This window comes from Mesoplodon densirostris, chromosome 4 (assembly GCF_025265405.1).
Source record: "Mesoplodon densirostris isolate mMesDen1 chromosome 4, mMesDen1 primary haplotype, whole genome shotgun sequence".
NCBI lineage: Eukaryota > Metazoa > Chordata > Mammalia > Artiodactyla > Ziphiidae > Mesoplodon > Mesoplodon densirostris.
In genome coordinates this window covers 27,043,815-27,066,383 of record NC_082664.1, presented here as the reverse complement: position 1 = coordinate 27,066,383, position 22,569 = coordinate 27,043,815, and the positions used below count along the sequence as shown (strand labels likewise).

Genomic DNA, 22,569 nt, shown 5'->3' with positions numbered 1-22,569 from the left:
CATGGACTCTCCACTGCATTTATTCTTCTGCAGCAACCCCGTAGCTGAGTGGGGCCTCCAGGCCTGACTGGGACTCTCGCTGGAGAACTGACTCAGGTAGGAAAAGTCTCTCCCAAGGCCTGCAGACTTACCAGATGCACCTTCCTCCTTTTTCCACCTGCTTCCTCAACAAGGGCTCCCCCGAGTGGCCGCCAGCAGAACTGTAGCTTCCTGCCCCAGCCGACCCAGAGCCTGGGATGGCTGAGATGCCTGCTCCATCTGCCAAGAGACCCCAGGAATGCCATCGCTGCTACTCTGACTCTCTGGCAGATGGCTTACTGTTAAAATATACTGTGTTCAATGTAAACTATTATAATTTTACATTTGGTTAAACATATTCGTGTAAACGCGTGGAAACCAGTGACCTGGGATAATTAAACTGTGGGCAACCTAGGCAGAAAGAGAGGGGAGCAGAAAGTAGGAAAACGTAAGAAGATAGGCAAGAGGCTCCCTGCTCCCGTTAGATGCTAACCCAGAGGCGGGTGTTGTTCTCCTTCCTTTTTCCAGGACTAATCTCATTACGCCCTTTTCCCCTATTTTTGTGAGTTAGCACAGGGAATCCAGACTCCCGGGCCACCTCTTGTCTCCTGTACTCCAGTCCCTTTACCTTTATTCCCTTCTCCATCCCCAGCACCCAACCATCCCTGGTACCTAGAACCATTCCAATGTGTCCCCTGGAACTCTGTGTCCACTTTTCATTTTACAAGTATCTATGTGATACTTCCTGTGTTCCAGGCATTTTTCTCCATGACTGATAAACCTTAATCCACATATCCCTCTTAACAGCACTGTGAAGTGGGTACTAATTGATAACACCATCCCCATTTTACAGATGAGTAAATGAGGCATGGATAAAGAGCTTGCTCCAGGTCGCTTGGCAAGTAGGAGTTGGAACTGGGATTCAGTGCCAGAGCCCATAGTGCCCAGAAACACCCCCCAGATCCTCAGAGCATCACCTTTTCACTGGGAACTGAAACCCAAGACTCCCCAGGACCCTTACCACCCTCTCCGGGAGTGGTTTCTGTTTCTCTCCCAACACCATGGACCTGGGGATGGGAGAGATGTCTTTCTTGCTCTTCTTTGTAACTTTCAGACTGTTCTTCCCTCCTCCCTGCAAAAGCCCCCGTCTCGTACCCACGGGTGTCAGCCTAGACATCCTGCTCCCCCTCTCTGTCATAGGCATCTACTCCCCCCAACCCGGGTCACACCCCTCCTTCCTGGAAGAGTTCAGTTCCTGCCTCAGTGTCATAACACTACTGCTCCTGTCTTCATTCTTGCCGATTTCAGTATCCACATATCCACAGAGATGATCCGTCTAACAGTCTAGCCCCTCAGTTCTTTGACACTACTCAGCCTCTTACTCCATGGAAATGCCCTAGACCTTATCACTACCAATAACTGCAATCCCTTCTTAATCTCAACATCACCCAGATCATTTTCCAACAGCCAGTTCCTATCTGTCAACTCACACCCTCTAGGGCTCAAAAATACTTCTACCCACTGGAGCTCCAACAGCTTTCACTGTTCCTCGCCCTTCTCATGTTTCATTTCTCTCCTTATGTGCCTTAAATTCCACGGCCAGTCATTAAAATTACTCCCTTGCACCTTCAGTCCTCTTGTTTCATTCTCATACTTGCTTGGGAAAATCTCTACCCTGGTTAAAACTATCTGTGTGACTCTTTCACACCTGTAAGCACACAGATGCATACAGTTGAGGGAAGTGCACAGTAAGTCTGGCTGCCCTTGTTGGAAATTCAAGACCGTGAACCTCAGTGGCCCCCTAGAGCTGCCCGTCAGTCCTGCTACATTCCCCTAACCCACTCACTCCTCTGGATTTCTGGTTCTACCTTTTTTCCTGTTCTCAAACAGCCCACATCTGCCTACCACCAGCATCACACACACCTGAGACCTTGTTCCCTCTTTTACTGAGAAAATAGAAACTGTAAGGAGAGCATGTCCACAATCTCCACCAGCACTCCTGCTACCGTGGGTCAGCCATCCTCCCTCAGCTCTCAGCAGAGGCCAACTTCTCTCCTTGGGCATTAGTTCCCAACCCCTCCTACATCCTCGCTTTGCTCTGGTGATTCTGCATCTCTTACATCACCAGATTTTTATTTTCTATTGGATCGTTGCCATCAGCATACCATGCGCAGCTATTTCTCCCTTCCTAACCACTTCCACCTCTCCATGCTCTTCGAAAGAGTTGCTGATGCCCCTGGCTCCAAATCCTCTCCTGTCATTCTCTCTTGCAGCTCTTCTAGTCTGGCCACCGATAACCTCCACCTCGCTTCAGCTATGGCTCCTCCTCAGTCCTACTCTTACTTGACCACATCAGCACACTGGTCCCTCCCTTCTCCGGGAAGCATCTTCTTTACCTGGCTTCCAGGACAGCACCGTTTCCTGCTGTTCCTCCATCCCCACTGCCTGCTCATCTCAGTCTCTTTTTCTGCTTCCTCCTCATCTGACCGACTTGTATATATTAGAGCAGCATCCCAAGGCTCAGAACTTGACCCTCACTCTCCACTCCAGTGATCCAGTCCTACGCCTCGAACCGTCCTCTGTCTCCATGCTGGCAACTCCCATGTTGTGTGTCCAGGTCTCTCCTCTGAACCGCAGACACATATCCAGCTGCCTGCCTGGCATGTCCACAACCCAGCTCCCGGTCCCCCCGCCGTCCTGCACTTCCCATCCAGCACTTCCTGTCTTTTTCATCCCATGGCAGCACCTCCAGTTGCTCAGTCCACAAGCCATCCTGGACTCCTCTCTTTCACGCTCCCCGTTCAATCAATCAGCAAATCTGGTTGGCTCCACCTTCAAAATATTTCCAAAATCTGACCATTTCTGACCACCTCACGGCTCTCATCGCAGTCCAGGCTACCGCTGTCTCTTGCCTGGGTTGCCACAGAGTCCTCCCAAATGACCTCTCTGCTTGCCCTCACCCCCATTTATTCTCAGTGCCAGGGTCAAAGTGACCCCTTTAAAACATGAGTCACTTCATGTCACTCCTTAGCTCAGGTACCCCCCATGCCCTTCACTCTCCCCTGTCCAGCCACACCGGCCCATTAGCTTTTCCTCTGCGGCAGGCAAGCTTGCACCACCGCTACGACCGCCCCCAGGCTTTTGCTCTTCCTGCAGTGTCTTTCCCCCACGGCTGTATGGTCTGCTCCCCTCTCTTCAAGTCTCCGCTCAGATGTCATCCTCTCAGTGAGGCCTTCCGCAATCACCCTCTTTACAATCCTAATCTCACCCCGACCCCTGCACTGCTTCTCCCCACTAGAATCCCACGAGGGAGGGATTTTTTTGCCTTGTTCACTGATATACCACCAGCATTAGTCTAGCACAAAGCAGTCGTTCACCAAATATTTGTCGAATGAACAAGCCTACTCTTTTTTTTTTTTTTCCTTTGCGGTACGCGGGCCTCTCACTGTTGTGGCCTCTCCCGTTGCGGAGCACAGGCTCTGGACGCGCAGGCTCAGCGGCCATGGCTCACGGGCCCAGCCTCTCCGCGGCACATGGGATCTTCCTGGACCGGGGCACGAACCCGTGTCCCCTGCATTGGCAGGTAGACTCTCAACCACTGCGCCACCAGGGAAGCCCCCTAGCCTACTTTTCTTGAATGGGAGTGAAGAATTTCTAGGGTATGATGCAGTCTGGAGCCAAAACAAATGATCTTTTAAAATCAGAGCAACCTTGCAGATAAGCCCAAGCAGCTGCTGGTCACATCCAGCTTTTGCTCGTACCTTCTGCTCTTACCCAAGCCTGAGGAATACGGATGCCCGTGACCATGAGCTCTGCATCTGAGTCTCCGACTCACTGCATTGGCTCACGACCCTGAACAGGTGTTGATCTCCCCGGTTCAAGTTCTAGGTGAAACAGGGAGTCATTGCTGTGTGTCAGGCACTCTGCATCCTTTCCTTACTTAGTCTTGGGAGCTATTGCCTTTCTTGGAAACTAGATCAGAGAATCGTAAGATGTTAAAGATGATCGTCAGTGGCCCTGTCTGTGCGGGCGCCCCGTGATGCAGTGGTTCCATCCTCTAAACTGAATCTTTCCTCTCTGAGACCTTTGTGAGGCTTGTTCATTTATATACAAGAAAAGCTTCGCAAAGGTAGAAATAGGAAGACCCATTGGAACGACTGCTTTGTGCATTTTACAACTCTTTTAGCAAAAGGAGCAAGTGGTACAAAATAAACACTCTCCCAGGGAATCTGGGCTATTCTGCCATCTTGGCCCTGGGTTTGAGGAAGTGGCCTCTTACAGCAGCAGTCCCCAACCTATTTGTCACAAGGGACTGGCTTCGTGGAAGACAATTTTTCCATGGACTGGGGGCGAGGCTAGGGGATGGTTTTGGGATGATTCAAGCACATTACATTTATTGTGCACTTTATTTCTGTTATTATTACATTGTAATATATAATGAAATAATTATACAACTCAGCATAATGCAGAATCAGTGGGAGCCCTGAGCTTGTTTTCCTGCAACTAGCTGGTCCCATCTGGGGGTGATGGGAGACAGTGACACCCGAAGTGTGTTGCTTATGTCCAGTCTGCTCTGTAAGATGCAGCTTAATTGTCACTTGCCACTCACTGATAGGGTTTTTTCTTTTTTTTTTGCGGTACGCGGGCCTCTCACCGCTGTGGCCTCTCCCGCTGCGGAGCACAGGCTCCAGACGCACAGGCCCAGCAGCCACGGCTCACGGGCCCAGCCGCTCCGCGGCACGCGGGATCCTCCTGGACCGGGGCACGAACCCGTGTCCCCTGCATCAGCAGGCGGACTCCCAACCACTGCGCCACCAGGGAAGCCCCATTGATAGGGTTTTGATATGAGTCTGCCAGCAACTGATTTATTATGGCCTCTGTGCAGTCAGACCTTTCTGCTAACAATCATCTGTATTTGCAGCCGCTCCCCAGCACTAGCATCACCACCTCAGCTCCACCTCAGATCATCAGGCGTTAGATTCTCATAAGGACCGTGCAACCTACATCCCTCGCATGCGCAGTTCACAGTAGGGCTCCTGCTCCTATGAGAATCTAATGCCATCCCTGATCTGACAGGAGGTGGAGCTCAGGCGGTAATGCAAGCAAAGGGAGTGGCTGTAAATACAGATGAAGCTTCGCTCGCTGGCCCGCTGCTCACCTCCTGCTGTGTGACCCCATTCCCCCAGGGGGTTGGGGACCCCTGTCTTACAGGACAGGGCTGCATGCCATCTCAAGGCTGAGCCTCCTGCCTTGACCATTTATAAGCTCAGCGCACCCTTCCCAGCTCCCCGGCAGGCTTCTGCGTGTTGCATAATTGGGGGGGAGGGGGGCCTCATGTTTGCCCTGGAAACCCCTCTGTTCACCAGGGAGCCTCCCAGGATGACTGTCTCGCCGGGCAACCTGAATATGGTGGAAAAGTCCCGGAACTTCTCGGCTGACGACTGCTTCCAGTCTCGGAGCACTGTCCTGCAGGGGCAGCCCTTTGGGGGTATCCCCACTGTGCTGTTCCTCAACGTTATCTTGTGGGTGGTGAGTTCTGGGCACTGCAGTGGGCAGACAGGTCTCACCCAGGGTGGATGGTCCAGCTTTCACAGGTGATACAAGGGGCCCCAACTGTCCGTGGATGCCAGCCACAGTGGTGGGAACTATCTGAATGTCAGGGCGGCCCAGGGTGGGTGGGCGTTGGAGAAGAGGAAGCTGCAGGAACAGTGGAATCCCTGATTCTCTTCCTTGCACCCTTGTCCAAAGTTCCCCCTGGCCAGTGCCCTTGAGCCTCCCATGTGTGCCCTTGATGATTTGTTCAACGAGTCCTCTCTCCATGGTTCTAAACATGCCACCAGCACCTTCATTCAACCACTCTGAGCATCCACTCTGTGCTAGGATGCTGCTGGGCACTGGGAATCTAGAGTTTCAGAAGCCATGACCCCTACCCTGACAGAGCTGGCCACCTAGGGGGGAGCCCGTGGGGACCTCAGGGACAGTCTTCCCCATGGGAATTCAGGGGTCAGTCGAGGGGAAGGCATCCATGAGCTCTCATGCGCCATATTGCTTTTCCTGACCTATAGGTCATCGTCTTGGTTTACTCCTTCCTCCGGAAAGCCGCGTGGGACTACGGACGCCTGGCTCTGCTAATACACAATGACAGGTGAGGAGAGGCTGGGCGTTGGGAGTGAGCTACTTGCTTCATCGGGGGATGTGCTGCCGTGGCCAGGACACAGCTCTGACCAGTGCCCAAACTGCACAGGTGTCTCGTCAGCAGGTGGCATCTCATTACCACCCCTGCCCGTGTTCTAGCCCTCCCTGCATTAAGGTGACTTGGAGAGCAGCCACCTCTGGGCACGAGGCCACTTTTTTCTCAGACCTCAGCCTTTCTGGATCTCATGACTCCCGAGATGCGTCGGCCACCTGTCTGTGCCCAGAGCTGTGTGCTCAGCAAACAAGTTGAGGCGTGTCTGCTACTGGGCAGGAGGGGACCACAGCCCTCAGCCCAGGGAGCAAGGCAGGCACCTAAGAACTTTCTCCTTTTCCACCTCCCCACGACCTTTCCTGGCCGGCAGCCTGACCTCGCTGATCTATGGGGAGCAGAGTGAGAAGACGTCTCCCTCGGATATTTCCCTGGAGATGGAACACAGGGACAAGGTGGGTGCTGGGGTGGGCCCGGGCCTGGTGAGGGCGGGGGCAGGCGTCCGGGCTCTGGACAGGCGGCCCGGGCATCTGCAGGAAGGAGCGGGCTCATCAGCAGGGCCTTTGCAATCAGCCACCCAACCACTCCTAGCAACGTGACCTTGGACAAATGCCTCCACCTTGCCAAGCCTGTTTCCCCATCGGAAACATGGAGATACTGACCGTACCTGCCTCCTAGGGTGCCAAGAAGGGGGTGGCAGTAAGTGCACGAAGGAGAAAGGGAGCAAGGAAGGCCCTCCAGAGCGACGGAATGGAGCTAAAGCACTCTAGATGGCGCTCGGGGCTGGTCCGAGCTGAACTCCAGAAGAGAGGTCTGGCTTGCTGTCTCCACATCCTCACCTCCCTCTCACTCCTCAACCCCTCACATGTGGCTCCCACCCAGACAGCCCCAGGGCCACCAACGGTTCCATGCGATGAAATCCAATGGGCTTTCCTCAGTTCTCGTCTCTCAGAAACACCTGAGCCTGTGGATCATCTTCCCTTCTTGAATAGAGGGGAAGCACTTCCCGCTGCTTCCATGGTATCCCGCTCTCTGGGTTTTCCCTCTGTCGGTGCCTTCTCCACACCGGGAGTACCCCCAGCAGATCCCAGACCCCCCCATCTCTCTCCAAGGCAGTGTCATCCACACTCATGACTTCAGTTGCCACCTCTACACAGATCCCTCCTAAGTTCTGGCTCCAGCTAAATTCCTCTGGGCTCCAGCCCCATTTATCCAATGGCCTTCAAAATATCTCCATGTGGATATTGTAAGGGCATTTTGGATTCAATTTGTCCAAAACATGCTGTGATCTCCCTCCCCCTCCACCCATCCCTGGATCGCTGGTCTCAGACTTCCCACCATCCATTCAGGTGCATGCGCCCTGCTCTTGCCCAGGCCCCTGGGCATGGCCAGTTCATTACGAAGTTGTGTTGCCTTTACCTTCCTAGTTTTGTTTCTCTCCACCTCTCCCACCATCCCCCAGTCCAGCCTCCATCAGTCTCTTGCTTGGAGGAGCGTGGTAGTTTCTGACTGATCTCTTTAGGTCCACGCGTGCCCCCTACTCCATCCAGAGCGAGCTCCATGAACGGGGACACATGGCTGTGTAAGTGTAAGCTTTCAGTGGCTTCCTAATGCTCTTGGAGTCAATTGCGGGTGCCTTGCCATGGTCTCGTGGTTTGGCCTCTTGCCCACCTGGCCTCCCAACTCTCCTCCCTCTCTCCTCCCAACTGCCCCACCCTCCACCACGTTGGCCATCTTTTAGATCCTCAGAAGCGCCACCTCCTTCTCTCCCCAGGCCTTTCACCTGCTCTCCCCTCTCCCCCTTCCCCACTGGTTCCGCTCTGGCTAACACACCCAACCTTTGTTCAGATTTCAGCTCAAGTACCACTTCCCTGGGGATCCCTGTCCGCCCCCAAATCTGGGTCCAGATCTGTTGTTATACCCTCATGGAAAATGCATTCCTTTTCTTTTTAAGTTTTTTAAATAACGTATATTAGTTTTTTTAATATTTATTTATTTATTGGCTGCATTGGGTCTTAGTTGCAGCACGTGGGATCTTTCATGGCAGCACGAGGGCTTCTCTCTAGTTGTGGCCTGCAGGCTTAGTTGCCCCACGGCATGTAGGATCTTAGTTCCCTGAGCAGGGATCAAACCGGCATCCCCTGCATTGCAAGACGGATTCTCAACCACTGGACCATCAGTGAAGTCCCTGCATTCCTTTTCTTCAGTGCTGTTAACCCAGTCTGTGATGATTCCTCAACTGCACAGTTAATCTAGTGTGCCCACTTCCCCCAGTGAGAGCTATACTGGTTTTACTCGCCACTGTCCCAGCACCCGGTCCAGCCTGTCATGTAATTAGTATCTGATATGTGTTTGTTGGAAGCAAATTTTCATCCATTTTCATCCCTCCAAGAGACCTGGTCCCTTTACTTGCCAAGACCTGCCCCTGACAAGAACGGGAGCCTCAGACAGGTTCACGTCCTGGAGGTTTCCTCTGTCTAATAAGGACAGTAACACCTACCTTGCAAGGCAATTCTCAGATTTATCTTTAGAAACATCACTTCAGCTTTGTGTGGTTTTTTTCTGTACAGTGACATTTTATTTTAAAAATATCTAGAAGATAAATCATGATGGCAGCAGTGGGGTAGTCAAACAGAAGAGGGTAGAAATTAGACACGGAGGAAGAGTGCGGTGAGGTAGCCCCTGCAGGGCCCCAGGCAGATGGCGAGGCCTCAGCCAGGCTGAGTGGAGGGGGTAAAGTGAACAGGTGTCCTCATAGCACCCTGAGCAGGTCAGGGCAGATGTGACGAGAGTGGGGAGGATGGAGCCACCGAGGTGGGTGCAGTGAACTGACCGCTGTCGCTCAGTCGTGTCCGCTGAGCTGGCTCCTGGGAGCCTGTGGCCATTTCCTTGGGGTGGGGAGAAGAGGGGAGATGTGTCTGCTTCTCAGGCCCGCTATTCAGCTGCTAAGTTTTCTGAATGGTGTATGCCTTTCAGAGGTACAATATATATGCAGGGGAGTGTGTGTGTGTGTGTGTGCACATGTGTGTGTGAGAGAGAGAGGGAGAGAGAAAGAGAATATGGGTCCATACCTGGTCACTCACACATCTGTGTCCATGTGCCTTTCATGGGTACCTAGGCCACACTTCTACTCACTACCTCTGCCCTCCCACTGATACTCCTCCATTCTGCATATCCACTAGGGCCCGTCAGCCAACCTGCTTGCTCCCTTAATGAATTGCATGTTGGCCCAGAGGTGGGAGGTGAGGAAAGACTCCCCATGTAGGGAAGCGGTGGCCAGACTCTCAGCCCAAGTCTTGTCTAGCAATTCACCCCCTCCCTGGGACTTTCCCAGTCGCCCCTGCCACCATCATGCCATTTCCCGTCATCACTCTGCCTCATACCCAGGCTTTTATCCCTACTTTAGTTCCCTAGGATAGAGCTGGGGAAATGGTCCCCCCACAAGTGGACATTCCTGATGGGCATTCCCACTGTCAGCCCACCCAGCACAGGGAGGAGGCCTAGAAGGTGGGCCTTACACCTAAGGGAGCAAGGAACCTCCTTCTGTTTCACGTTTGCCTGCCCCTCATTTCTTCCTTGTGGGAAATACGCCTTCCCCAATCCATGTGGTTCTGGGGGACTGTCAACCAAGTGGGCCTGCCTGGGTCGCTGATGGGCTCGTGACCCAATCAAGAGCTGCAACCTTTTCCAAGGTTTTGCCAAACCCTCTGGGATCCCAGAAGGAAGCATGCACCAGGGTAACTGAATCAGCTACCACATCTGGCAGCTTTTAGAGCTGTGGCCCTCTGCCTACCCTATGCATACAGTTCCCGAGCTGACTGACTCTCTAGCCCCTCCCAGCCCCCGGCTGAGGCCACCTTTTCCCACCACCCGGAAACTCCAGACAGCAAGACCCTGAGAGAAATGTATAATCGACAGGACCCTCAGATGCAGAAGAAGAAACCCAGCTCAAGTTAGCATTATAGCAAAAGGGTGATGTGTGGCCTGAGTGCAGGGAAATCTAAGGGAAGCAGCTGCTTCAGGTACAGCTAGATCCAGGAAGTCCAGCATTGCCACCAGGATCCCCTCTTTGGTCCCCTCTCCTCTGAGCAGGCTTTTTATCCCAGAGAAGCTCCTGCATGTGGCATCAAAGACTCACCAAGCCCCTCCAGGATGCCTAGTGTTGACTGAGATGCAAGAACTCGGAGGAAGACCCTTCTCCCAACACCCATATCAGTCCCCTTAAGAGCATTTTGCTTGGCCCCTCTTGGGTCATGTTCCCATTGGTCAGCTGACCACTGGTAGCAGACACCTTCTTGACGGACAGTCCACCGGGCCACATGCATAGGGGAGGGGCATTTCCCAGAAGGAAGCAACGAGGGACAGTCAGAAAGCAATTGACGTCCGCCTCAAAGTCCCTTCTCTCCCTCCAGTCTGAGGCCCACCCTCTAAGCCACCACTTGCTGTAACAGGATGCCTGACTTCTGAAGAGACATCTCCCTCAGCACCGATTCCAGTCCAGACCTTGCTGGGGGAGGAAGCTCCAGACACTGCCTCACTGCCTCAGACGCCCCAGCGCTGGGTTTTCTCACACTTTCTCTCCTTTTTCCCCAGGGCTTCTATTCCTGGTTTTTCAACACCATCACCATGAAGTAAGTGCCTGAGCTTCTTGAGCCTTATCTGGGGGAGGGTGGGGACAGGGTCTCCTGCCCTGCAGGACCAGGCCTTGGGCCTAAATTCTGTGCCCCAACGTCCACTCCCCACTCCCCCTGCCCACCACAGCCCGGCCCTGGCAGAGGACGCTTTCTAGCGTTCCGTTGGTGAACTGGGACCTGGATGCTGCCCACAGCCCGTTTTCCCTCTGCCACAGTTCTCAGGAAAGACCCCTCTCACATGCTTGTAAAAATGCTTTTATGAAGGCCACGCGAGGAAAAAGGAATCCTTCCCGGGTACTCTTTGCTTTACTTCTGTGGACATCATTCCTCATAGCTGCCTAGATGGAAAAAACAAAAACCACCAAGCAGAAGGGCAGGCTTCCTCTCCCAGCCTCCGTGCCCATTATGGAGGGACAGCCCCTGGCCCACCACACCTTCTGGATCTCTTTAGTGTGAGACGGCACTTGGCAAGGAGAGAGACCCCGAGTCACCTGTCATCTCCCGATGGCCTCATACCAGGCAGACGCCTCTGCAGAGCAGACACCTGTCAGAGCTCCATGCCTCCACTGTGTGTGTGGACACACATGCACACACACGTGCATACACACTTACATGTGTGCACACAGCTCTGTCTCCACCTCAGAGCGCTGTGTGTTCTGGGCTCTCCCTAAATATTCCCCATCTGGCCTGCCCTGCCTGTCCTTCGAACCCCTCCTCCAGGGTCCATCCTTGCCTGGTGATGCCTGCCTTAGGGTGCAGCCTCAGTGCTCCCCAGAGGCCGCCTGCACCAGGGGCCTGCCTGGACCTGCACATCTGCTTCTTTGCCAAGGCCCTTAGGGCTTCTTCCTTCATGTACCTCCATGCCCACACCATTCAAGGGCCTTGCTGGGAGCATTCAGACATTGCCGCAAGATCCCATCCACCCACGTGAGCTACACCAGGGCACCTCTCTTTCCCCAGACCTGTTGAAGGGCCTGGGACCCTTTGGGGGCACAAGATACCATGACTGGGGCTTGGGAATCCAGAGCCGGGCTTGGGACCAACAGCCTCTGGGGTTTGAGCCCCAGCTCCACTGGTGGAGGACTCCCCACGGCCTTTGCCTCTCGTCTTCGTTCATCGTTCACCAGAGTCCCGAGGAAGTGATACAGCTAGTTTGTGCGTGGGTGGGAATCTTAGCCACATGTTGGGGGAGTGGAGGGGAGACTTTTATTTCTTGGCACCTTCTCTGGTTTTGCTTTGTGAATTTTTAAAACATGCACAAGCTTGCATAAATACATTTTTATTAAGAGAAACCTATACCTGAAGTCTCTCATGCCCCTCTACATGACTGCCCTTTCCTGCAGAAGCCAAAGTCCCAGCACACAAAGCCCACTCAGTCTACTTAGAAAAACATGGGTTAACAAGACCCACTACACATCATTGATAATGGGGAGAGGATAATTGCTGTGCAAAGGGCATTTGGGAGAGCAAGAAATTAATTCCAATTTCGGGGTTCAGAGAAGCATAGTTTTGAGCGAGGCCTTGAGGAATGGGAAGAATTTTGACCATTGTGATGTGGAGGGCCCATCAGAAATTAAGGACTGCATGAGCAAAGGTTTGGGGCAGAGATGGGCAGGGAGTGTCCAGAAATGGTAAATCTTCTGGTGTGGCTAGAGGCAAGAGTATATAGCAACAGAGGGGATGAAAGACTGGGCCAGAAGGATCAGCTGGGATCTTGACTACCATACCGAGAATCTTGGCTTTTTTTTTTTTTTTTTTTTTTTTTTTTTGTGGTATGCGGGCCTCTCACTGCTGTGGCCTCTCCCATTGCGGAGCACAGGCTCCGGACGCGCAGGCTCAGCGGCCATGGCTCACGGGCCCAGCCGCTCCACGGCATATGGGATCCTCCCAGACCGGAGCACGAACCCGTATCCCCTGCATCGGCAGGCGGACTCTCAACCACTGCGCCACCAGGGAGGCCCTTGGCTTTTGATTTAGAGGCAGCAGGGAGCCAGTGACTACTTTTGAGCAGGACACGCAGGTGACGTCTGCTTGTAGGCAGGGGCATGAGGGGTGAAGGGCAGTAGGAAGAGTCCAAAGGCAATGTGAGCAGCTGAGAAGGTTTTTCCAGTGTCCAGGTGAGAGGTGGTGGTGACCAGGGAAACAAGGCACAGGAGACGTGGGGAGGGAGATGATGGGGCAACAACCGTCAATGGGTTGTTGTTTCCACCTGGCTTCCACCTGGTTAGGAAAAAGGGAGAAATCGAGGTCTGGTTTTTGGGGAGGGTAATAATACCACCAGTTGGGGGATGAGGCGATATGGTGAGTTGGGAAATTAATGACATAGGGCCAGGGTGAGCATGTGAGTTGACCGGCCAGCTGTTGAAAAACAGGATTAAAGCTTAGGAGAAAGGTCGGAGCTAGAGATTTAGACTTGGGATATGGGTGCACAGAGGTTGTAGTTGAAGTCATGGGAGCAGATGGGACACCCAAGGGAAAGGGCCCAAGGAAGAGAGTGGTTGGGACAAGAGGAAAAGGTGGCAACCTCCAGGGCACGGGCTCACTGAAGCCAGGCAGGCACGAGGTCCAGACAGGGTGTGGTCAGCAGCCTCCAGCCCTACAAGGTTGAGTAGCGTGAGCGCTCAGCAGAGAATGTCAGCTTTGGAGATCTGAGTCTCCTCTGGGTGGGCAGTTCCAGGACGAGGAGATGTCCAAGAAGTAGAGGCAGAGAATGGAAGCCACCTTTTTCAAGAGGTGGGTGGGAGCAGGGAAGGAAGGATGTTGGATGGAACTTGAAGGGAAACTGGTGAAGGAGTGGATGCTTAAGGAGTTTCTTGGGGCTTTTTTTTTTTTTTAAGAGTAGCAAATGAGCACTTGAACCTGGCTGTAGTTGAAAGGGAAGAAGTGTGGGCGTCTGTAGAGACAGATGGATGTTAATTTAAAGATGAGACAGGTAGAGCAAGTCTCCAGCAAGAGGTAGAGGAGAGGAAGCGATTAGAGCAGAGATGAGAATTAATTGTGAGTAGGAGAAAGAGTGATGCCTGGAATGTCATGGGGCCGGCACGTTAAAGAGTGGTGGGAAGAGAACAGAATTGAGCAGAGGAATATGTACAGGCAGACTCAAAAATCCAGGCTTCCCTCAGAACTGTAAGATAGGCAGCTGAGTATAACCTGCGCTTCCGCTTCCGGTGCAGACGGAGCAATGGGCCCAGTGGGGAGGCGGGAATTGTCAGCCCCGAAAGGAGATTCTTGTGTTCTTCATCCGCGTCCAGCCCTCTGCTTCCTCCACCTGGTTGGAGGCTCTCACCCTGCCTCTGGCACACTGTTTCTATCAGGTGAGCAGATCTTGGCACTCCAAGCCTGCAGGGGGACATTCCCCCATTCTCCCTTCTCACCAGTTCTCATCCACCCCATTCTTGGGATTTAATTCTCAAGTCCAAGGCAGGAAGTATTTTAACTGCTTGAAGTTAAAAAAAGGTTGAGAGCTCTAAATAATTACCTAAACGGTGATACTGAAAGCCTTGAAGATATGCTGTTTGTAATATTGTTGAAAAATAAATCTGAATCCTGGACTGAATGCTAGAAGTTGCATACAACCTTCAAGTCTGATCAGAGGGCAAGGGTGAGTAAACTATGGCACATCCACCAAAGGCGGGGGCGTGCAGCTTGGGGCTGGGTGTGAATCAATAATCCACAAACAGAGGCTGTTGTCACCATTATTATTGGGCAGCCATGAAAATATTTAGACAAAATGTAAAACGGTCAGAAAAGACTTAAGATTAAATGCTGAGCAAAAGAGCAATACATCAAATGCTGCTTATACTACAGTCACAGGTTAAACCAGCAATACAATAAGAAACTAAAGGAAATTGGCCAAAATGATTGATAGCCATTATCTTAGGTTTGATGAGATTGTAGGTGAATGATTTTCTTCTTTTGTATTTTCCAAAGTTTCTATAATAAGCATGTATTGCTTTAAATTTTTTTAATTGAAGTGTAACACACGTACAGAAAAGTGCACAAAAAATGTGTCCAGCTCAATCATCACAAGCAAAACCTATACAAGCACCATCCCGATAAAGAATTAGAACATTGCCAAGACCCCAGAAGCCCTCCTCCTTCTCCCTCCCAATCTCCTATCACCTCCCGCCTCTCCAAAGGTAACCAGTATCCTGACTTCTAACTCTGTAGTTCAGTATTGCCTATTTTTGAACTTTGTATATGAAATGATATGGTATGTATTGTGTGTGCCTGGCATCTTTCACTCAACGTTGCATTTGTGGGGTTCAGCTATGGTCATTCATTTTTATCTCTGTATGGTATTTCATTACATACATATAATGTGATATATATAGCTAACTTTATATATATTTCACTACATATATATTTCAATTCTTGTGTCCATTCTACCTTTGATAGACAATTAGGTTGTTTCCAGTTTGGGGCTGTTACAAATAATGCGTCTGTGACATTCTTATACATGTCTCTTGGTGCCCATGTGCATGTATTTCTGTTGGGTTTAAACCTAGGAGTGGAATTGCTAGGTCATAGGGTATACTTATAGTCAACTTCTGTAGATAATGTCCACTCTTATCCAAAGCTGTGTGCCAGAGTAAGTACCCATGAGTGTGAGAGAGCTCCCGGCATCCCACACCCTCGCCAGCACTTTCTCACCAACACTTTCCTCACCGACTTTCCAACTTTGGCCAGTCTGGCCGTGTGGAGTGATACCTCGTTGTGGCTTTAAGTACCCCTTTTTAATTTAAGGAACAACTTTTTGAAAAATAGGATGAATCCTGTTATCACTAATGGTTTATTCAGTGCCTACGCTATAGCAAGCACTCAAAATGCTTGAAGAAGCAATAAAAGAGGAAATAAATGCCTGATTTAATAGGGCTTCTGGATTCCCAGGAGTGTATCTGTAGCCTCTATCTTTGATATGCCTGTGAAATTCAGTGAAATACATTTCAGGCATAACAAGTTTTGAGAAGGGAGATATCTCTAAAGATAAAAGCTCGGGGGTAGGGTGGTCATCTTCTCTCCCTTTCCTCTGTCTACCTCCGACTTCCGTTGTAGCCACACTGGCTCCTGAGCAATGTCCTGTCTCTGTGTCTCTTCCAGGAACGAAGATCTGATTAGCAAGTGTGGAGACGATGCCCGTATCTATATCATGTTCCAGTATCATCTCATCGTCCTTGTGCTTATCCTCTGCATCCCCTCCTTGGGCATCATTTTGCCCATCAACTACACTGGAAATGTTCTGGGTAGGCAGAGTTCAGCAGGTCCCGGGCCCGGCCCACTAGACCTAAGAGGCAGCCCAGTAGGCAGGACAGAGCTTGGGTCTTGAGCGTCTAGGAATCTAAATTTTAATTGCACTTCTCAAAATTAGTTATGTGACCTGAGGCAACCCACGCTTCAGTTCTCTCACATGGAAACCGGAGATGATACCTCTTTTGGTATAAATTTGGCCCAGGGCCTAGCACACAGAAGGCAGAGAGTAGTAATTCAGTCTAAAACTGAATGTTTATTTATGACCCCACACTGCACCTGTCCAGGTGTTCCTGGAGGCCTTGTTATGACGTGTGACCCACTACAAAGATCTCTGGACCTGACCTCTCTCTGTACCCACTCTGATGGACACAGCATGCAGAATTCCTCATAGGGAATCTATCCACACTCCTTATAACAGGGTAAATTTTCACACAATAATGTGGTGGGTGAGGGCTTGGGCTTCGAAGACAGAAAAATCATGGTTCCCCAACTTTTACCCACGTCTGCTTCCCAGAAAATTATTTCATCTTATACAGTGTCCTCAGGCCTCAGTTTCCTCAACTGTCATAGGGATTGAGAGACAATGCGTGTCAACTGGTTGGCACAGTGCCTGATGGGGGCATTGTGAATAACAGCCAGGGTTTCACTAGGAAATGCAAACATAGAGCTGTATGAGGCCCATACAACTAGGTGGTACAGGATAGCACCTTAAGTGCCCAAGTGGCAGCCAGGTGCACCCTGATTGCTCAGGTTTCCACCTATTTCTCCTCGGCCAGAGGTAGAGCTCAGTTACTTCAAGGTAGCACCCATTTCCCATGCTACCAAATACCACCACCAGAGTAAATAACTACTGAGCCCTGCCTTCCCAGATTCTCATCCTAAGAGCTAGTATGTTGGCCATGATAGTATGATAGTACGGCAATGATAGTATGATTTCGTAAAACTTGGAGCTGTCTAAGCCAGCACACTAATACACTCAGCCAGAAGGGTTTACTCTGTTTGAATGAGGCAGCAATGCGTTTCCAGACGTTCTGGGTTTCGCGATGGTAGCCAGCGGTAACAGTGTTGCTAATTTCATCATTCCGCTCATGGTGGGGCTGCCGGGTCCCTCCCACAAGCATTCACCGGTGTCTACCCCGAGTCAGTCATGCTCGGGGGTTGCCGCACCAAGGCTCAGTCTTGCTTCACAGCCGAGGAGCCCCAGTCAGCAGTCCCAGGGAGGAGAGGAGGCCTCTGATGGGGCTGTTTGGAAGCTGGGGACAAGCTCTGGGGAACTAGAAGGAAGACCAGGACGTAGGCAAGCATCTCTAGACCCCGGGCATTCACTCAGGAACCCTGACGTCTGGCACCCAGCCCGTCCAGGTGCCAGGCTTGAGGTCAGCCAGTTTCCTCTCTTTCAGGCTGGAATAGTCACTTTGGTCGGACCACCATTGTCAATGTCTCCACAGAGTAGGTACCTGATCCTCTTACCTCCCGTTCTACTGGCTTGTCGGTGGGGGGGGGGGTTAGCGTGGAGGGATGGTCCAATGCGTGGGTCCAAAACATGAGCACCACTCTGCTGATGAGAAAGGCCTGGTTTCCTTGGGAACCCAGGTTCCAAGTGGGATGCCAGAAGTTGCATCCTCTTGGTAAGGAAGTATTCTGGGTGCCTCAGTGCTCGCACCTCTGTAATGGATGGAACTACCTAAACCGGTCACTCCTGAAGATTTGGAAAGATGGTCCTATTTGCTTAGTATGTCCAGCTCCCAACAGGGTTACTGTAGTAAGCAGAGGTTTAAGGTATTGCTTCCTTGCCCACAAGATAGTTCAGGTCAACCCTCATATAACCGAGTGAAGCTCAGACCTGATGCCCACAGCAGCGAGACTAAGGAACCACAGGAGCTGCGTTCATGCCCCGGCTTTGCCATTAGCTGGCCCTGGGTCTGGGGCACTGCACCCTCCCCGTCTGAGCTTCATCCCTAGTCCATGGTGGGGGAAGAGCTGTTGGACATGACCTCTAAGCCCCCTCCAGCCTTCATGGTCTAGGAACCTGTGGATTTTAACATCAGCCAACCCAGTTGGTGGCCAGATCAATCTGTACTGAGCCAGATGTGTCCCTGCTGGTCCAGGCTGAGACATCAGCCACCACCACCCCCCCGCCGCAGGTCTCATGGGCAGGCTTGGCCGACTTCCTGACAAAGCTGAAGCAGCACTTCCAGCAGGTGTGAGTGGGGTTTGCACGCTCCTGCCCCACCTCCCCTTGCCCCACCCCTCATCCTCTGCCCCTGCACCCCTGCAAACTCCATCAATTCCAAATCCATCAAAGTCCAAATTCAGCAGAATGGTTGGGCACCCTCTCGCCTCCACCTTCAACCAACTCTTTCCCGGTACTGGCAACACCAGAGCAGAGCTTACCAGGCTCTCCCAGGCCGGCCACTGTTGTAAGTGTGGCACCTACAACTTCCCAACTAGAAGTGAATTTTAATAGGGCAGCAAAGAGCCTTCAACGTTTGTAAATCCATACTGGCAGAGAGCTGGAATGTCCCTTAGGGACCGTGTCACCTTGCCCCCTCTGAGAACACTGAGGAGAGAAGGGGAAGGTTAGGTGAAATGCCAGCACGGGGACAGTGGTGAGATATTTTGAAGCAAGGCAGTCTTTCTCTCCTCCAACTGCACCAAATAAGGCGGGTCCTATTTCCGAGCAGTCATCCTGGCTGGATGCCTTGGGACGCATCACGTGAGCACAGAGCCCAAGGGCCAGCACTTTTCCTACCCCAGGGAGGCGGGCCGAATCTGCAGGCGTGCGTGTGACCCCGGAGTCCCTTACCACAGAGGCCGGGTGGCCCCTCCTGCTGTCCTCACGGTCGGCTGGGGTGGCCTGAGCCACAGCCGCTGGCAGCACGACACGGCGTGAAGAATGTAAGTGCTTCTGCAGCTCTGGACTCACCTCCCGGCACTGCCACAGCTAGGAGTGACCTCGAGCAGTCACTCTAGCCCTTGTTTCCCTACGAGTAAAATGAAGACGGTCACAGTACCACCTTCACGAGCTACAAGAGTCTAGTGAGAAAATGTGCACAAAGCATCTAGTCCCACCCTGGGCCTGACATAGTAAACACTCAATTAATGTTAGCCTCTATTCGTTGGAGTGGACATCGCCTTCTCCATTCCCTTCCAAGGTGCCTGAGTGTCTGGAGGCACCAGAGGGTGGCCTGGGGAGACCATTTGGGGTGGAAGTGGGGGGGTCTCACGCCTCCTGTGTCTTGTTCTTGGCAGGAGTAAGTTCCTGTGGCTGCACTGCTTCTTCGCTTTCTTATACTTTGTCACCAACTTCCTCTTCATGACTCATCACTGCTTAGGGTTTGTGCCCAAGAAGAGCTACAAGGTGAGTAAGTGAAAAGAGCTACTAGAACGACACCCTCTCGGCTAGAGGCTCTCCCCAGCTGGACACCATCCCACTCCCATACTTCAGAGGCATCCCAGCTTGGTGTGTTCTGCACACCTGGGCGGGGGGCAGTCTCACCTGAGTAGGGCAAGCCTCCCCCGCTTATCCCTGGGAATCGTCACCTGGCACATCTGTCCGGGCTGTTAAACCACTAATACACTTACAAACCAATTGGTAAATAGCTGCTCCCAGGTGCCTCCTCCCCCTGCACCCCTGCTGCCCTGGACCCTCTCCAAGGACCCCTGGACCTCCCCACCATCAGAAAACTAAAGGCTTAACTAAGCCCTGAACCTGCGGGGGGCCTCCATCTTCAGCGGCCAGTGCCCCCTGCTGACCCTCTGGGTAAATATTTTGACTCCTTTGCCCACTCTTGCCGTGCCCAAGCTCCTTGCCCTTCCACCATCTCCCTGAGGTCAGAGACCCCATGTCCTGCCCCGGTGTTGTCCCCACTGTCTTGGTTTGTGTTTCCCCCATCCTACCTCCAAAGCAGACCTTGAGACAGGGATTTGAGTAGCGTTCACTCATTTGGAAGGTGATCCCAGGAAGGACCACTCGGTGGGTAGGGTCTTCCGCGGGGGAAGATGGCAGGTAAAAGTGAGATCAGCTCCTCCAAGCTGTCCATCCTAAAGGACGGATTCACTTTACCCCACCCCAGAGTGCAAATGCACATACCCCTGAAAGGTAATCCCAAATGTTTCAGCCTGCCCGCCATGGAGGCTCGGGCGCCCCTGACCAGTCTGGACTCGGCCACTTCAGCTTTCCTTCTCGCCACCAGAAGCTTCTGTCCAGGCTCCCCTCTCTTGCAGCACAGTTTACCAGACTGTCGCCTTGAGGCGCTGGCTCAGGAAGACATTTCCCACTCACAGAATAAAATGTGGACTTTGGGGGGCTTCCACATTCCCTCCCCAGAGTCTAGCTCACCTCCTAACTCCCCTGTGCAGTCTGATGAGAGGGACAACCCAGCGAGGTGGGACGTCACTTGGAGCAGCGGAGGTGCAGGGAGACTGTAAATCAGCAAGAGAGCATGAGCAGCCCTTGCAGGGCATGGAGCTGTGGTCCTTCCCCAGGCCCTGTCTGCAGCCTGTGGCTCTTCCTCCCTTGATCACAGCCGTCTGTGGCAAGGGGGGCACAGAGATTAACAGAGGTGTAGCTTCCCTGGCTGCAGCTTCCCACAGCCTGCTGACCTCAGGGACACAGGCTGGGGAAGCTGACACTTGGCTTACCCAGCAAGGAGGCGGCCTGATGTGAGTAGAAAACCTACTCCAGGCGGTTCTGGGCCACCTGAAGACCCAGACTCCAGGAGTCCTGTGTGAGCACAGGCTTCTTTCTCCATTGACCTTCCCCACCTAGGTCACAAGGACACTAATGATCACCTATGTCCCCACGGACATCCAAGACCCAGAAATCATCATTAAGCATTTTCAGTAAGTGGGTCGGGTGGGCTGAGGCATGGATTGCCTCCTCCTGGTAACCCTGCCTGGGTCCTCATGTGGGTAGTGATGCACAGGATGGTGGAGTGGGGCTGTGGCTCACCCTAGATTCAGCTCAGGATCAACCTTTCAGAATGGGGGAGGCCCTGGTTGGGGCCAGAGCAGGGTTTCTGAAGTCAGGGAGTTTCTGCATGGCATGGGTGTGATGGGGGATGCCTTTCCCTTGTACCTCCAACTGTGGAGCCCAGGGAGCTGCCAGACCGCAGTTCTCTAGAGCAGGTCATCTTGAGGCAACTTTTGTGACCCGAGTTCCCAGCCACAGGAGCTAATTATCTCTCCATGAGCAGCAATTTCCAGCTCCGCTCCCTGGCCCTGTTCTGTGTCATCTGGGAAAAATGTGGCAACTCTCAGATGAACAGGGATCAACCCTGACATCCAGCCTTAGGCTCAAGGGGTGGATTCTGCCATCCAAGCACCAGGAACCACGGGTAGCTGAGCCCCCTAGCCCTGTAGGCTGTAGCTCTGGGTAGGGGGTGGGGGTGGGGAGGGGGGAGGTCCCCAGCCCTACAGAATGACTCAACCTCCATGTCTGTGGCTTCAGTGAGGCCTATCCAGGGTGCGTAGCGACCAGAGTCCACTTCTGCTACGACGTCAGGACCCTGATTGACTTGGACGATCAGAGGTGAGGCTGTAGCGGGACCTGTCTGAACCTGGGGTGGGGAGAGAAGGAGAGCTTGTAGCTCTGCCGGCACCCTGACCACAGGATCCTTCTCCTGTTGCCCATTGGCCGACAGGCGCCATGCAATGCGGGGCCGACTCTATTACACTGCCAAGGCCAAGAAGAAGGGGAAGGTGATGATCAAGATCCACCCCTGCTCCCGGCTGTGCTTCTGCAAGTGCTGGGTTTGCTTTAAAGAGGTAACTGGCAAGGGCATCGGGGGACACAGCGGAGGGGCTAGGGCACCGGGTCTCCAGGCTTTGTCCAGGGCTCTGGGCAGTGCCCCTTGCCCACGCCCTGGGGCCACAGGCCTCCTTCAGGTCTGCTCTGTGCTGCGGCACCTGGCTCCTGCTTTCCTTTCCACCCGTCCTATCTCCCTGTTGAGAGGAGTCTTCCGTGGGGCCCCCTCCAGAGCGATCCAGGGAGGCTTGTTCTTGCCCCCGCCTGGGCTTGGATGGGAGGACCAGCGAGGTCACAGCCAGCTGCTACAGACTCCCAGGCCTCAGGCTTTCAGAGAGCTAGGACAGGAATATTTGAAAGCAGTGGATTCAGTCTTATCGCCCAACCACCGTGGCTAGAAGGAGGTCTTGGCAGGACTGAACTCTAGCGAGCCCAGAAAAAGAATCATCCCCTTTCCTGAAAATGCTACAAACACATTCTATCACTCCTCTGGAGGCTACTCAGAGTCCAAAGGCACCCCCTTACCCACAGCGATGCCTCGCTTTTGCTAGATCTAAGAACAGGGAGCTAATCTCAGAGTCATAGCCTCTTCCTCTTCTAGAGCTGGGATCTTGGCGCCCACCTGGGGTCCTGAGCTTTTTGCCGGGCTTCCAAGGGAGCCGGGGATGGAACCAAGACCTCGGGCCTGCCGCCTGAGTGGAGAGAGGCCTCACATCCAAGCGTGAGGCCTGGAG

The 22,569-nt window shown here is 52.8% G+C and overlaps 1 protein-coding gene across 1 annotated transcript in view; it reads left to right on the top strand.

Moving 5' to 3' along the window:
* Positions 1-3,537: 3,537 nt before the first annotated feature.
* Positions 3,538-22,569, top strand: part of TMEM63C (transmembrane protein 63C) — a 35,530-nt gene continuing 16,498 nt past the window's right edge. Inside the window, exons 1-11 of the mRNA XM_060097988.1 lie at positions 3,538-3,601; positions 5,385-5,547; positions 6,084-6,163; positions 6,576-6,657; positions 10,796-10,833; positions 15,937-16,079; positions 17,487-17,535; positions 19,339-19,447; positions 20,858-20,931; positions 21,539-21,619; positions 21,732-21,855. Of these exons, the coding sequence (XP_059953971.1) occupies positions 3,552-3,601; positions 5,385-5,547; positions 6,084-6,163; positions 6,576-6,657; positions 10,796-10,833; positions 15,937-16,079; positions 17,487-17,535; positions 19,339-19,447; positions 20,858-20,931; positions 21,539-21,619; positions 21,732-21,855 (993 nt within the window). The 5' untranslated portion in view covers positions 3,538-3,551. The remainder of the gene's footprint in view (positions 3,602-5,384; positions 5,548-6,083; positions 6,164-6,575; positions 6,658-10,795; positions 10,834-15,936; positions 16,080-17,486; positions 17,536-19,338; positions 19,448-20,857; positions 20,932-21,538; positions 21,620-21,731; positions 21,856-22,569) is intronic.